Source organism: Tinamus guttatus, unplaced genomic scaffold (assembly GCF_059628265.1).
Source record: "Tinamus guttatus ecotype Peru unplaced genomic scaffold, ASM5962826v1 Tinamus_guttatus_pri_ptg000563l, whole genome shotgun sequence".
In the NCBI taxonomy this organism is placed as follows: Eukaryota; Metazoa; Chordata; class Aves; order Tinamiformes; family Tinamidae; genus Tinamus; species Tinamus guttatus.
This window is the reverse complement of record NW_028289097.1, coordinates 532,416-547,504: the sequence shown is the minus strand read 5'-3', so window position 1 is coordinate 547,504 and position 15,089 is coordinate 532,416. Positions and strand designations below refer to the sequence as shown.

The window sequence follows — 15,089 nt, the reverse complement described above, 5'->3', positions numbered from 1 at the left end:
AGCTCTTATCCTTGATTTCTCTGCAGAACTGGCCAAAGAGCACATTAAAAAATAAGCAAGACAGATGTATTTCCTGTCTCTAATGAACAGCCTTCCTGATCTCCAAGCATTACTATCCTGCTGGAAGCTTCCTGATCAACAGGAAAGAAAAATACAATTGCAAAATGCAGTTATACAAACAAACTGCCTGAGGAAGAGAGAGAGGCCCAAATTGAACTCCTAATTCTTACAAAACCAAGGCACATTTTTCAGTTCATGGGTGGCTTTTCCAAGTGCTCACGCTCCCGAGGACGCACACACTTGAGACGTGCCCCGGAGGTTTTCCAAAGCCCGTGGTGGAGGCTCATCCTACCCACCCGACGGCCGACTACAAGTTGTGAATTGTGGCCTGGCCTTGCAATCCGCACTGGGAAGCCCAGCAGGGATATGAAGGGCCTCAGAGTAGCCCCAAACCGAGACCTTCCTTTCGCTGCTAAGTGTCTCACAGCAACATCGGACGAGCGGGTCAACAAGGCACATCCCAGCTTGGCAAGATCTCCCAAAGAGCCACCTCCGTCTGCAGGGGACATCGATGCTCCTAAGAGCCGAAGTTGTCTCTGCAGGTGGGAAGTCCCACAGAAGGAATCCAGCACCTGAGGAGAAGAGCAGTGGCTTCCACGGGCTCCTGGGAGGAGAGGCGAGCGCAGGGCCCTCACGGGAGCGCCAAGGGCAGGAGCGGCCCCATCAAGGATCCCGGAGCGGCGCTAGAGGCCGCTGTCACCTCGGCTAAGGGTGGCCAGGCTGGCAGCGGCCGTGGGGACAGCCCGGAAGCCCGGCCGGCCGCCCGCGCCAGGCGGAAACCAGGACAATGTTAGTTTTGTACCGGGAAGAACGGGATCTGTGTGAGACGCGGCCCGCACTGCACCGCTGCGCTCCTCGGCACCGCGGTGGCCGTGGCTGCTTCGATAAGTTCATCCCAAACGTGAGACAAGCTGACGCCGGCGGGAGATCACCAGAGTGGCCAAACTTTGGCCTATAAGAAGGCCTTCCCATAAGAAGAACAAATTAATGGGCAGAAACAGTGACTCTAGAAGACAGCACATTCGCTACCTCGTAGCATTGGCGAGCTGCAGCTGCAGCAAATTAAGCTGGGCACCTGCAAGCAGGCACAGCAGACACGGCCCTCACACCAGGCAACAACCCACCGTGCTCAGGCCGGGTGGGCAGCTTGCATTAAATTCCTCCCAACCAATTTCTCCAGCGCTGCCTCATTTTTCCCCCCTCTTTAAAGACCCGGGACATGATTCCCTCTCGTTTGCAATTACTGGATCATTTGCTGACCAATTTAGTCAGCCAGCAAGCAGCAAGTGAAACACCACGGAAGAACCACTGGAATGAGCGAGGCCGAGGCGTCCCGGCCGGCGGGCGATGCCAGACCAGCTCCCAGCCATCCTGCTGCTCGTTCCTCCCCAGCCCACGGCGAGTTCTCTGCTTTAACCTTTTGGCTTCGGCCGGACAATTTAAGGCTGCAAGTGAGGAGATATCGCTGGGATCTAATATTAGATGATAAGCTTGTTTATGTTTTTGTTGCTAAGAGAGAGCTGGGGCTTTGGAAACACTGAAGCAGTCCAAATGCTACCACAACAGCTGCCGGTGGGAACTGAAATCCATACAGTGCTTTCCTGACAACTGTTTGCCATTTTCTTTCTCCTCACCTCCCTCCCCAAACGGGCCTGCTTCCAAAATAACCTTTTCCCATTTAGGTGCCCCCTCTTGTTTCTCTAAGTCCATACTTCCTAGTTGAACACGTGCAAGCAGCTACCCGCTGGGGATATTCTGTTGTTAAACATCCCTCACAGGCACGAAGAGGCATCTTTGCTGTGTTTTTTACCTCCCTTGGTAATTTCAAAGCAACAGTTAAGGGTGGGAGGAACTTTTCTGGTGTTTCTCTTTGCATATTGCTAAGTGATGGTTCACTGCTAAAAATGCAGGAGACTTAAACAGATCTCCTATATTATTTATAGAAACTCATTCGGTAATAAATGCCAACGCAGTAATATTAATAGATGCTCTTTTTGGCATTTACAAGGACTATCACAGTCAAGCTCCCTATCTGGAGATGGTGCCAACAGTCTGGTGGGCTTTGCCGAGCCCACATTTCCTGGCAAGAATCTAAAGCTTCTGCAACTTTATTGAGGGCTTTCCGAACTGGAGATAGCAATGAGCTAAGGTGTGAGCCGAATGCCCATCACACAGCCCGTCCTCTCGTGCACAACCCCACTGTGCAGCAGGAGGCTCCTTAGGCAACTGATCTGGATTCAACTGCAAAGAAAACCAAGCCAGCCGACCCTGGCAAACAACGGGAACATGCAGAAGCACTCCTGATTTTAGACACAAGCATCCTGCTGGGCAAAGAGGATGCCCTGTAGTAGCTCTTTCAAATTATTTCCCTGCACAAAGAAATGCGGAATACGGTTCACTCAGAGAACTTGTAATATCGTCAAAGCACTACCTACAGTACCTCAAAAGTCTGAAGGGTTTCAGTGATTTAAAACAGCACAGTCTGGCCTTCTTTCTTAGACCTGCTGCAGTTAAAGCCAAGAGGAGTCCACAGCAGGACTGCCCTCCCTCCATCTGAGAGGCTGGGCCTGGCTCTAAGACCACCTAGCACTTCTGAGCTCTGCCATCTTCATCTTTTTAAGCTGGTAAACTCTATTTTTACTTTTCATATCCTATCCTCACTCACAAAGTTTGGTAATTTAAGGAGAGCTTGTTTTAGTTTGGAAGAAAGTATTTAATTAAAGAACTTCATGAACTGGCTGATGATTAGAGCACACAAACCATCCTTGCATTGCATTTCTTAACATTTACTTTCATCAATGCCATCAGAAGAAACAGATCTTGCAAAAGTTAACTTGTTTGCAAGAATAAACATGGATCATTTGATATTCTGCACTTAAATGCACAAGGTAAACTTCCTTTGAAAGGAGCACCAGCTATCCAAGCTTTGTATTTTTCCAGTCTTAAAATAAATGTGGTAAGAAAGTGGTATGACCAGCTACATTCAGCATGAGAACGCTGCTGCTGTTGGAACAGCCGTGGTGGTACACAGCAGAACTAGCCTTCCCTTACAGTCAGTGGGAAATATATGCTGCTACAGCACAGCTCATCATCTCCTCCTGTATCATACATCTGTAGCACCTCAACTAAGTCATGAGATGTTGTTCGTGAACGAACCTAGAAAATGTTTTGCTTGCAACCTTAAACACAGAGGGAGTCTAGGGGACTTGTGCAGTAAAGATGTCTCCATCTGGGCATATGTAAACTTAGCTGAGAAGAGGGGTTTTTTCCTGCCTGTGTCTTGATCCAACACTCATGTCAAGATGGGATTCACGTTACCAAACCTACTGCAAGTGGCTACTGTGCTGTGTCTCCCTACACAGAGGCTTTCAGGATTGAGATTAGCAGTTGAGACCAAAGCAAAAGGCTGAAACATGCTGAAAACACAAGTAGAAAATTATGAATCTAAATTTCTCCTACAACCCAGTGATGAGTCAGTCCAAAACTTTAAGCAGCAGTGAGGGCAGCAGACTGTAAGTCCATATCGCACCTAAGAAGCGGTTCTTACATACCCACCATCACCAACACGTGACATCTGCCACACAGGAGGAACGGGCTCTCTTCTCACTAACCTTCTGCGCTCCCTGGCTTCCTCAGCTGAGAAGTCCTTTCCTGTAGTTGAGACAGCACCGGCATTGGCAATACCATTGGCAGAGCCGAGTACAGCACGATTTGTGATTACACCTAGGGGGGTGCTAGCAGAGATGCCCTCTGTATTTTTCTCTACAGCAGAATCAGTTTGTTGCCTGAAAGGGGCTCTGAAATAGAGAAGACATAATGGAAAGCAAAGCAAGTGAACGCGGCTGCCAGCTGAGCGCAGACACCTCGAGGGAGCACTGACACTTCATTTTTCCGGCTCTACGTCTGGTTTTGAAAGGAACTGCACACATTAAAATGTTAAAAAAAATGTAGAAGAATAAGCGGGAAGAATTCATAATCTTGACATCCCTGGTTGTAGCAAAAAAACGATTAGAAAATTATACTGGTGATTAAGCAGGAGGAGTGAGCTCCAAGAGCTGGTAAACCGAATTCCCAGGAGCAGCCAGAATAAATGACTGCCTGTACCAGGGTAGGAAGAGTGCAGAACTGAGCACTCAGTGAGCAAAGGAGCTAAGGTCCCATATAGAATTTTAACTGCTTCCCAGCGCACAGGCACTCCTGGAACACCACGCTGGAACACCTTACCCAAACTTCCCGCTGGGAAGGGCATTTCTAACCCCCAATCCGATCCAGCACTCTGACCTTCCAAGCCAGAGGCTGCTCTGCTGTGGCGTGCTCGGAGCTGCGAGCTGTTACCTGGTCGAGTGGCGGGCGGATGCAGTAGTGTTCGCACCGAGAGATGTGGGGCAGGAAGAGCCAGGTTGCCACGGGGTGCCCAATGAGGTAGATGAACCAATGGTAGTGGGTGAGGTAGCTAGAGATGTATTGCGACTGCTTGAAATGTAGGGACTGTTGAGGTCACTACTTCTACCAAAGGAAGCACTGTAAAACATCACAAAATCACGTCCTTCAGAGCACAGTTAATATTCAACAGAACATCACCCCAGCTGGGCTCTCAGCTGGAAAGGGAGGGAATATTATATCTTAGGAAAACGTACGCAGAGCACACCTTTGGATGAGCCCAGCCGAGCTGCAGCAAGAGGGAAAATGGTGCGGAGGGGAATTGGTGAAGACTGGAAGGCAAAAATCCTACCGCCCTGAAAGCAGCACACATTGCACCCCTGTGCACGGGAGAAGGGCAGAAGCAACGAGCAAGGAGCAGATTGCTTCAAGCAGGGAAGGAAAGAGTGACAAAAGCAGATTTGGCTGCAGCCCCTCCTAAGGATGCCCAGTACTTCCAGTTTTAAGAGCTTTTTTTCAGTGGCTTAGAGCTTTGACCAAGATGACTGGTTCAGGCCCTGATTTTCTATGGGGAGCATTTGGCACAAAACCTGTGCATTTGCAAAATTGTTACCAAAACTATCCAAAAATATTCAAGAATAAAAGCTGACCTAGAAGAACAGCAGCAGACTGGCACAAAGAATGGTAGGTGTGTGGAAAGCTGGAGTAAACAGATTGGAACTGGTGGTGAAGCCTGGAGCATGAGCCAGATAGGGCAGCCTGAGGCTGAAAGAAAACTGGAAGGGGACAGGTCAACTATGAGGGACCGTTTGGAGGAGGATCCAGCCCAGGTCACTTTGGTACCCAATTTACAAACAAGTTTCATCGGCCAAGACCACCAGCCAGCCCAGGAAAAGCAGCTGGTCACTCTATAGCCAGAGCAGAGACTGATGCAGCCTGGATGTTCTCCCTTTTACATCTGGGCTCTTCATTCCATGGCTTTTTGCCATAGTCAGGTCACAAAGGAACAAGTGAGTTACTGCCAGCAGGTAACAACCCTCCACCAGATCTCAAACGAAGCTTCTTCTAGAAAACTGGCTCCGGCTCTGGAGGACTGAGCGAGTCCTAACAGGAATCACTGCCTCCCCTTGTTGGCTTTTTGCTCAGGAGGAGAAGGCCAAGCCCTGAAGAGGTGCTGGGAAGAGGGTGAGAACACGGAGCTGAACGTGGCTGCTGCGGCTCTGCAGGACAAGCAGCTGTGAAGTCACAGAAACGAGGGCAAGAAACCAGGGCCCAGCAAACCAAGAAGATGCCGGTGGTGGAACATGCGCGAGGGGGATGACCAAGAGAAGGAGCAGGGGAAAGGCTGGGGGCAACCGTGGGGAGCAGGGCCCATGTGGATGTTCAGACCCTCCGGCAGACACCAAGGATGCTAAGGTGCAGAGGTTGGGGTGTGAGAGGTGGCTGGAGAGAAAGGACTTGAGGAGGAAGGAAGGAAACATGGGGGTTATGTAGAAAGACCTGGGATGGACTGTTTTTTCAAAAGGGAAAAGGTAATGGGTGGAAAGGGGAGAGGCAGTGGTTAAAAAGAAGAGACAGCAGAGCAGAAGCAGAACCAGGCACAGGGAGAACAGAGATATGAGGGACTTGGGAAGGGAAGAAGAGGGAGCAGAGGACAAGAACAGGGTGATGCTCCTCAGTGTGCCCCCTCCTGCACACCCAGCCCCGCTCACTCCTGCTCACGGGAAGGCAGCCAGGGCACTGCCAGCCGGGCGGGAATGCCGCTGCCCATCCGCTGCCTGGCACGGAGCAGTCCCACACCCCCACGGGGACTCGGATGCCTCCAGTCAAGGGTCACGTTTGTTGTTAACAGGACCAGAAAACTACACGAAAAAAGGTTAGTTGGGGAAATCTCAACACCCATGTCCGTAAGAACTTCTAAAAAGGAAGATGATGAATTTATGGTAAAGAATTTGACATCAGAAATACAAAAATAAAAATAAGATTAGATTTTAAAAAAGCACTCACAGATTTACGCATTCTCTACCATAAACACCAGGGAGTGGGTGAGGAGATGGAAAGCAACATTTCCAATTGCTAAAAAGGAATACTTCTGAAAACAACTCTCTTCTGAGAATCACCGCCATCAACCAGTAAGGCAGGTGGAATGCAAAACTCTTTGCATGCTTACATGAACACTTCAAATGGGAATAAAAATAAAGAAAAAGGGTTGCACAAAGTACTGAGGTAGCTTTTGGACACACTGCCATGGGGTACTGCAGAGAGCAAAATAGATTTGCTTAAGGAAGTTAGACATGGTGGCGGCTATTAAGAACAACGGTCTCGGTGTGGCCCTGGCTCCTAACTTTTGATTGCTGGCAACAAGGATTTTGCAAGCAGGGAAAAAGGCCACTCTTAAGCTATCCTAACTTTTGCACCTTGCTTGTCAATACTGGTTGCTTTCAGAAGCAGTCTAGGCTGCTCGGACTGGTGCCCTGACCTCCTGCAATGGTTTTTATGTGGAGCAAAACCAGTAAGATCATGTGCCTGCAAATGCAAGGAAATGAAAAAGCTAAATGCATGAAAAGGTGGTGTCACCTTGGGGTCTGCAAACCCTTCCCGTGAGGCATCTCCTAGCAGATGATGCCAGACGAAGGATGCTGGACTAACGCAGTGGCTAAGCCATTTTCCATCCAAATCCTTTTACATACAAGCAATGCGAATGAGCTGTTCCAAGGCCAATATACCCCAAACTGGAGGGGAGGCTGCCAAAAAAAGGCTCCGTGAAATCTTTAGTGATATGCACACAGGGAAAGCATGAATGACAGCCAGTATCATCAGAGAGGGTTAACATGTGCTTCAGCTAACCCTGACAGACACTTGCAGTGTTACTGCAAGCCATTTTGTGCCCTTTACAGGAAAAGAGCCATTTTTGATGTCTTATAATAAAACCTGTTGGTCATTGCTCACTCTTTATCTGGGGGTCATAAGGAAGGACTTCCAGCATTTAATCAGATGTCTTTATGGAGATTAGTTAAATGCTAAAGTAAAAGGGAACGCAGATGTGCAGGAAAAGTCCTGTCAGTAGCATCCAAGTATGTCACGTTCACCTTAATTCCTCCTCTCTCGGGATGAGATTTTAGCTTTTTGAATTGCATTTAGAGTTTTATTAATACATGGAAGTGACAAAAAGCTGATTCTTAAAGGGCAGCCTGGTCCTTTTCTCATCTTAGAGACTGACACCCAAGGCTGGGGGAAAAAAAAGCAGAGGTTCTATATGATTAACTGCTCTGTGATCTTCTATAGCAAACAATTACAGAATAACAGGAATATGAAGATTTTACTGTTTATCCATAAAATGCAAAAACTCCTCAGATCTTAAAACACACCCTATTTTTGATTCCTATCATACAAAGCTATTCTCTGTAATGGCTCACAATCCAACGCAGTCCCACAAAAGGCCCAAATTCTGCCTTTGTGACAAGAAATCAGTTAGTGCTGCTCAAAACCTTAACTACTCCCAGTACCAAGGAAATACAGTACAACTTTGTGGATCATAATACTAAATCTGGCTCTTAATTAGTTGAAATAAACTGTGAAATTTTGTAAAATTTCTACAGTTAGTGATGTTCGTGACTGGACTGTTTCAGAACAGGCAGCAACAAGGCAGGCCAGCTGCAAGAAGGGAAAGTTTTCCAATGCAATCAGCTGCTGCTTGTTCGACTGCCTTTGGAGAGGCAAGCTACGGAGGTTGGCCTGTCATCAGGTCCCAGGATAGATGTGAAGTCACTGGAATGGATCAGCAGAATGATAGATGTGAAGTCACTGGAATGGATGTAGTGCTCAAAGCAGATATGTTTCACCCTTTGTGGAAACCTGTCTGCATATGCTCAGCACTACCAATATAACCAAATACGTGTCCCCTCCTGAATAACTTAATTGTTTTGTCTACTGGACAGTTACACAGTTCAGGATCTAGAATTTGGTGAATCACCATCTAAAACATTAAAAGAACTTCTGGCCTTTTCATTAAGTACAGACCAAATGGCTTTGCAGCATGACATGTTTATACACGATGTTGTGATGGTTCTTGGTACCCCCTAATTAAAGATGAGGTGACGGTGCAGTGCTTGTGCATGGGAGTGGTTGTCCTTCTCACACCAGAGATGAAAACCCAGTGACATATAATTTGCCTTATTCCAGCTGCAGGCCACTTGTTCATCTTATTTTCATGTCATTCAGAGGTGGCCATTAGCTGAGGCTTCAAGGAAACCAAGCCTCTGCCTTCCAAACAGGGAAAAGATTCTTCCAATTAAAAGGTTATGTACAGGATTCCTTTCCTGATTCTTGGCTAGTCTACCAGCAATCAGAAATCGCCTCTACAGTTTCAAACACACTAGAAAGAAAACTTATTCTTTTCTGTTATTCTTTTACTCCCATAAGAATTTGGTTGGAGACATGAGTCATTAACAAATGTCATCACTAATACACATGAACTCTACTACTATTCTACTATTTTTTCACAATAATTTTGAATCCATAAACATGCACTAATACAAACCAAAGCTAGTGAGAAGCTGTAACTCACCTCTTAATAGTTTTCTGAACAATGATTTCACAGTATAACTGGTTTAGTCTCCATATATGATCAATTTTATTATCTAACTTTTATTATCTAACTACAATACTAATGTAAAATTGAGACAAAAAGATTTTGTATTTGAATTATATGAATTATAAGAACAAGAGTTTTTAAATGCAGTATTATAATTTACAGGTCAACAAAAATGATGGTCTTTAAAAGGACTATTTAGCATGACAAACATAGGCAAACCTATTTTTTTTTCCTGCTCCCAGCAGAGGGTCCCAAGGCCAATTACACTGATGCAGAATACAGAAAGCAGAGGGATGAAGCTTGCAAGGCAGGTGAGGAGCAGATCTGGTTGCTTAGGTATCCATACAAAACAGAGTTGGCCATACCTTTTCAAGTAGGTAGACACATAGGTGGCTGGTGCACTAGAATTGGGGGCTTCATTTCCCTTCGATTCCTCCCTCCAGGGCTGCCGGTTGTAGGAGCCGCTTCGCACCAGGTTAACAGCTGATTCTCTAAAGCAGTACAGAGCAAAGATTGGTTTAGAAAAACTTTCAGCCTGATTTTAGCTTCCCTACAGTGTCTCTCTCTATTTACAAAAGAGAGCCTTCTCCTCCAATTAGGAGTACTATTGTGTACAGGCCTTAATATTTGTTTCTATGATTACTAGCTGTACAGTTAAGAGGTGTAAGAAGATGCAATGTCCTGCCTGAGGAGGAGCAAGACCTTTTTTAAAACTTTGAATATAAGTTTAGTTTGCCCATAACAATACTTTAATATATTAAATAATGCAATCTGACATTCTGTCTGCCACCTTGCATCACACAACATTGCAGGCAATTATTGCAGCTGTAAGGAGTTTTTACTCTCCAAGCTATCCAAACAACAGAAGTAAAAGTGACTCAGTTACAGCATATCCTTTGCAATGTTCAGAAGAAGAAAACATGTAAAATATCTGACAGTATTTAAAACTGCTTGACAATTTACAGATAAATTATTAGTAGTAGTACTTATCATAGTTATCTGAAATTAGGGCTCACTCTCCCAGCTCCTACATTGGCAAAATGACTTCTCTAGCCAAGGATGCGACACAGCGCCAGCCGAGAGTGTATGCAACACTAGCCCATGTCACAGAATCACAGAATGGTTGTTAACTTGTAATTATTTTTCATTTTTCAACTGCACTATTGATTCTGATGCCCTTTCAAACACCTGGAGGCTCCATGAAGTGGTAATCATGCTGTTTTGTAAGGAAAGAAATTTGGGGAAAAAATTGTACTGCAGGGGATGTCTGGCCACCATCTGTCCATGCAGTCCAGTCCTCCTCATTCTCTATTTTACAGAGCAAAGGACACTTATCGGCAGTCACTTGGATGTGCCACTCAATCCGTGCTACTGCCAAAACTACTCGGGCTTATCAGCCATTCAAACACAAATGGTCTGCTAAATTCCAAATCACAGTGTCTGGCTGAGATTAAGCAAGAAAACAGCAGGGAGGTTCCAGCAAAGGATCAGTGAAGAATCTCAAACTGTGGTAAAATTCTCTCTCAGGGCCATCTCCTCCTATGACTTTTTCACAACAATTACAGTTCAAAATGACATTTCTGTGCACGCTTTTCTAATACTTCTGTAGGAGTGGTTGGAAACGAGACTAAGCCTGAGTCTTCCTCCCTCTTGCACCAACTGCGAAGAATCTATTTGGAGGGATTAGCTTCTCTACCATGTCCTGAGATACGTGAAACCTCTATCCCATTTGTATTTTGGTTCTGTCCAAGGGCAACCATATGGAATCACTGTAAAAACAGCCCCTGTAATCAAAGCAGTTCCATATACAAGACAGTTCACAAGCTCACATGAATCAAAAAGTGTAATATGTGTGAACAAATAGACTGAAGGTAAATATTAAGCATATTACAGAGGTGCAAGTGCAGATGCCACCTAAAGAAATCAGGAATTTACATATAAAAGGAAAGAACAGGCATAAACCTAGATTACTGGATGGACATAGTATCTTTGGGATATAGAGGTGGAGAAGCCAGCCTGCTGTTCTGCTCATCTAAATGTAGGCCACTTAATAGAACATTCTATAGCTCAGAGACAGTTTCAAACATTGTGAATACCTGTGCGTTTAGGACTGCTGGAAAAAGATATGAACCATGATCAGGAAAAAAGTTATTCTGGAGAAACAGTCTACAGGCTAGAAGCCGAGTTCAGTCAGTCTTACCTGTTCTCTTTTTCCTCTATATCGCTTGTACTACTTAGTCTTCTGGGGGCTATCGTGGCAAGATAGCTCTTGTTGTCTTTATCCTGATGAAGCAAAAGAAATATTTCAACTGCAAAGCTGTCATATTTCCAGTGCACTCAATAACAAGAAAATTTTTGTTCCACTTTCTTCAGTTAAGATAGCATTTTCCTCTCAACCAACAACTGGTTTAAGGCATTTTTTGGAGAAGTCTGACAGCGTGAGTTTTTGAAACATCCATTTTGAGACAGGTTTTCTGAGCAGCATGTTAGTAAATAAAATTGGCTTCTAAAAAGGGCTTTTCAAGGACGATTTATAAATGGGCAGCAGTGCTAGAACTAGTGCAAAAAAGCAATAACAAACTCGAAGGGAAAGTCTGAAACTTCTGAGGCAAGCATTGCACGAGTGGCATGCACCCAAACGTCTTTGCTAGAAGCCAAACCTTTTCTTTGTTGTCTAATAATGCAGATATCCGAGGACTGGATGAAGAACGATAGATAGAAGAACTCTTATCTCTCTGGGCCTCACGTGTAGCAGCAACTTCACTCAACATGTTGTGGCTGCCCGTCTTCCGCAGACCCAACCGCCAGGAGGAAGGTGACTCATCCTTCTGCTCTTCTGACTTGTTGAGCCAACTGAACTGTAGAGGACAGAGGGGGATATTTGGAAGAAATAAGGGCACTGCAAAGCGCAGTGAAAGAGTATTAACAAGCCCCAGCTTTTGCTGGGCTACACTTGAAAGCACAACACTGATTTCACTTTGAGTCAACTTGATTTCCTGCTTGGGTTTAATTACATGACATAGCTTGAGATGAGCTCACAGGGAGGCAAGCTGCTGGAGTGCCCTCAGCCCCAAGAACATTTAATGAAAGAAATCTTGTGTCACTGTGCAGCTCCCCTCACCCACGTAATGTCCTCTTGCTGCTCTGCAGTGAGAATGTAAAGAACAATGGAGCTTTTCTTAGCACTGGTTTAGGAAGGGGGAATTATTCAATAAAGGCAAAAAGAAAGAAAAAAAAGTAATCAATTCTTTGAGGACTAGCTGCAAACCAAAGCTTTGCACTGACTGTCAGCCTGGAGAGAGTCCAGCAGAGGCCACTAGGACAGTCAGGGAGCCAGAGCACAAAACATGAAAGGGGAGAGATGGAAGAAATTTGGCTTGTTTAGCACAGAGAAAACTAAGCTGAGGGATTTACACACTCACACCAAGTGCTTCCCCAAGTCTTAGAGCTTCTCTGAAAATCAGAGTGTGCATTTCCCTGTGAATCCTACTGCTTTCGAGCACTGTTGGAGTCCCCATGGACTCCAAATTCACTTACTCTTCTGGCAGACGCAGTGAAGGAGTTGGGCTCCGGCGGTGGTATTTGTTCAGTGATGGTAGGCCTGGTTTCATGGCTGGAGTGGTTGGCAAAGGACTCTTCCTTCCTCACTACAATTTTAAACAAGAAAAGAAACCAAATCTTTCAGTATTGCATTTCCAAGGCTCTTCTTTAGAAGCACAAGGTGTACTACCCTCAAATTCAGAGTTACTGTGACCTCAAAATGCTTTAGATCCTAAAGACAATTTCAGCACCACAGCTAAGCAGCCTTTTCCTTTCCAGCAAGGGATTTTTCTATTGCCTTATTATTTCCTCAGTCACAGGACAGACAGGTTTGTCGAGCAAAGCAGAAACAAACCTTTGAACTTCACCTCCACAAAGAAGCAAAAGTTTTGCAGCAAACATCTTAAAATTGTGAATAACCCTGTTGTCCTGTTTATTTCCTTTTCAGTGATTGCTTTTCCCTTACAAAACTCAGAAAAAAAAAAGGCAAAGCATGTCAATACTATTACAGCATATGAGTATGCATTAAAGCATCTCCTGAGCGAGCCTGGTGGTGGATTTCGTTACATGGCTCTACTGCAGCCGCTTCTGTTCGTAGGCATCAGGTCCTCCCCAGGGATATCCTCTTCTCTACATGAAGCTGGGACTGATTCCCCAGAGAAATCCTTAGCAAGACTCAAAATAAGCAAACTGAACTCTACCAAAGCCCACAACTGACTCACTGCTCATTAGACAACTATAGGGGGCCAGAATTAAGGTTTCTTTGTAGCTATGCACCAAGGCTGACACGAGAACATTCGCCAGGCTTTACTGTGGCACAGAGACACCAAAGATTTTGCTTCAGGCAATCTGCTCAAATACAAAATTCAACAAGCAAATTCTGTTCAAATGACAGAAGTGCAGAGGGCTTTGATATAGGCTGCTTACAAAACACGGTCATGTGCAACATGCCTGGGAAACGATGCCCTAAACCAGCAAAACATTCAGTTGTTATATATAAAAAACAAGTTTGGTAGGGAACATCTGTGAAGATGGTGCCTCAGAGCATGGAGCTCAGTCTTTCTGAAACAAACCTTCTCTCCCCTATAAAATAGGATTCACAGGACAAAAAAAGAAGAGCTAGCCATGAAACATTTAAAAATAGCAGGCAGTCAGCAGAGTGACAGGGCTAGGATTAGGAGGCAACGTGCCCATCCCCTCGGATGCTGAGGTTGACCTCACCTCCACCTGGCTCGGGCCCCTTCCCTCTCGTTGCATCATCCCAGACCTGCTGGAAGTCGCCTGCATCCCGGATTTTTCATTTCTCCAGCCTACCCTTCTGAACACTGCACATTTTTAGCAAGCAGCAGTCGATTTGTTTCTCCCTGCAGGCCTGGCTCAACTTACAAAAAACGCGACACGCTGGCCACTTGCTGATTTCTGGGGACTGGAGTCTGTAAAACATGGGGCAAATAACGAACTGCAGGAAGGAGAGAACTATAAAGCAAATGGATCTGATCTATCCTGTGCAACGTGGCTCTGGGTGACCCTTCTAGAGCAGGGGGGTTGGACTAGGTGATCTCCAGAGGTTCCTTCCAACCTCAACCGTTCTGTGATTTGACCCGACAGCAGAGCTGATGGGCTGGACTGGACGGGGACTGGTGACCCACTCTGGAAGTTTATATTGCAGAGAGCAGGTTTTAAGGCGAACCTTAATTACAAGGGCAAAAGCCCAAGTGCTAATGACAGGTTAGGAAACAACTTTAACTGTGAGCAACGTGAATGGAAGGAGTCAACTGCAGGCAGAAGAGGCAACGGAGGATCACAGGCATCTTTGTCTTCAGTGTAATTACTAAAATGTGAGTGATAAGTAGGAATTCCAATCAAAGGGAAACGGCAGGATTAGCTCAATCTCCCCACACTGAGCTTGGCGAGATTGCAAATTTATTTCTTGCTTTTAGTATACTAAGGCCTTCCAAAACATGGCAGGAAATTTCAATCTGAGATGCCATTTTTCTTGAGGGTTTTTTGAAGCATTTTGAGTTGCCCAGGCCTGCTTTAATTTGCAGCGATCAACTACTGCAATAGGTACCCTCCAGAGCAAGGTTGTCCTTGCCCAAGCTAATGACCACAGACCTTTATACACATCTTCCTCTTGGTTATGCATAGCCCAATGCAAAACTTTTGATTATTCTCAAGGTCAGGGCCATGGCATTAAAGCGCTTTGCTGCTTTTGCCTGAAAATCTACAGACTGCAGAGAAGACCACGATAGTCTGAGGCGCTGCAGCAATTTCACCCCTCAGATTTCATAACCTCCTCCCTTGCCTGCAAATCCCACAAATCTAACGCAATCTGCGACTCTACAAAGACATATTTCAAAATAAACTCCTGCATTATACTACCAGCTTGAAATTTAACAATATTTTGTGTTTTTTTCTTCTCTAATTCTTAATTGATTGCAAGTGTGTACTTCATTTATATATGTGATGACAGCTGCATCCACAGCCCCTTGGACAAATTCATGTTCATTTTCTT

The 15,089-nt window shown here is 45.4% G+C and overlaps 1 protein-coding gene across 5 annotated transcripts in view; it reads right to left on the bottom strand.

Moving 5' to 3' along the window:
* PPP1R12B (protein phosphatase 1 regulatory subunit 12B) overlaps positions 1-15,089 on the bottom strand; it is a 101,909-nt gene that overhangs the window by 47,615 nt on the left and 39,205 nt on the right. For 2 of the 5 annotated variants that reach the window (XM_088534463.1, XM_088534464.1), the window contains exons 9-14: positions 12,572-12,681; positions 11,695-11,892; positions 11,235-11,317; positions 9,400-9,525; positions 4,396-4,581; positions 3,672-3,857 (exon numbers count right to left, since the gene is read on the bottom strand). In XM_088534463.1, coding sequence (XP_088390589.1) covers positions 3,672-3,857; positions 4,396-4,581; positions 9,400-9,525; positions 11,235-11,317; positions 11,695-11,892; positions 12,572-12,681 — 889 coding nt within the window. The remainder of the gene's footprint in view (positions 1-3,671; positions 3,858-4,395; positions 4,582-9,399; positions 9,526-11,234; positions 11,318-11,694; positions 11,893-12,571; positions 12,682-15,089) is intronic. The other 3 variants (XM_088534465.1, XM_088534466.1, XM_088534467.1) reach the window with 2 other exon arrangements.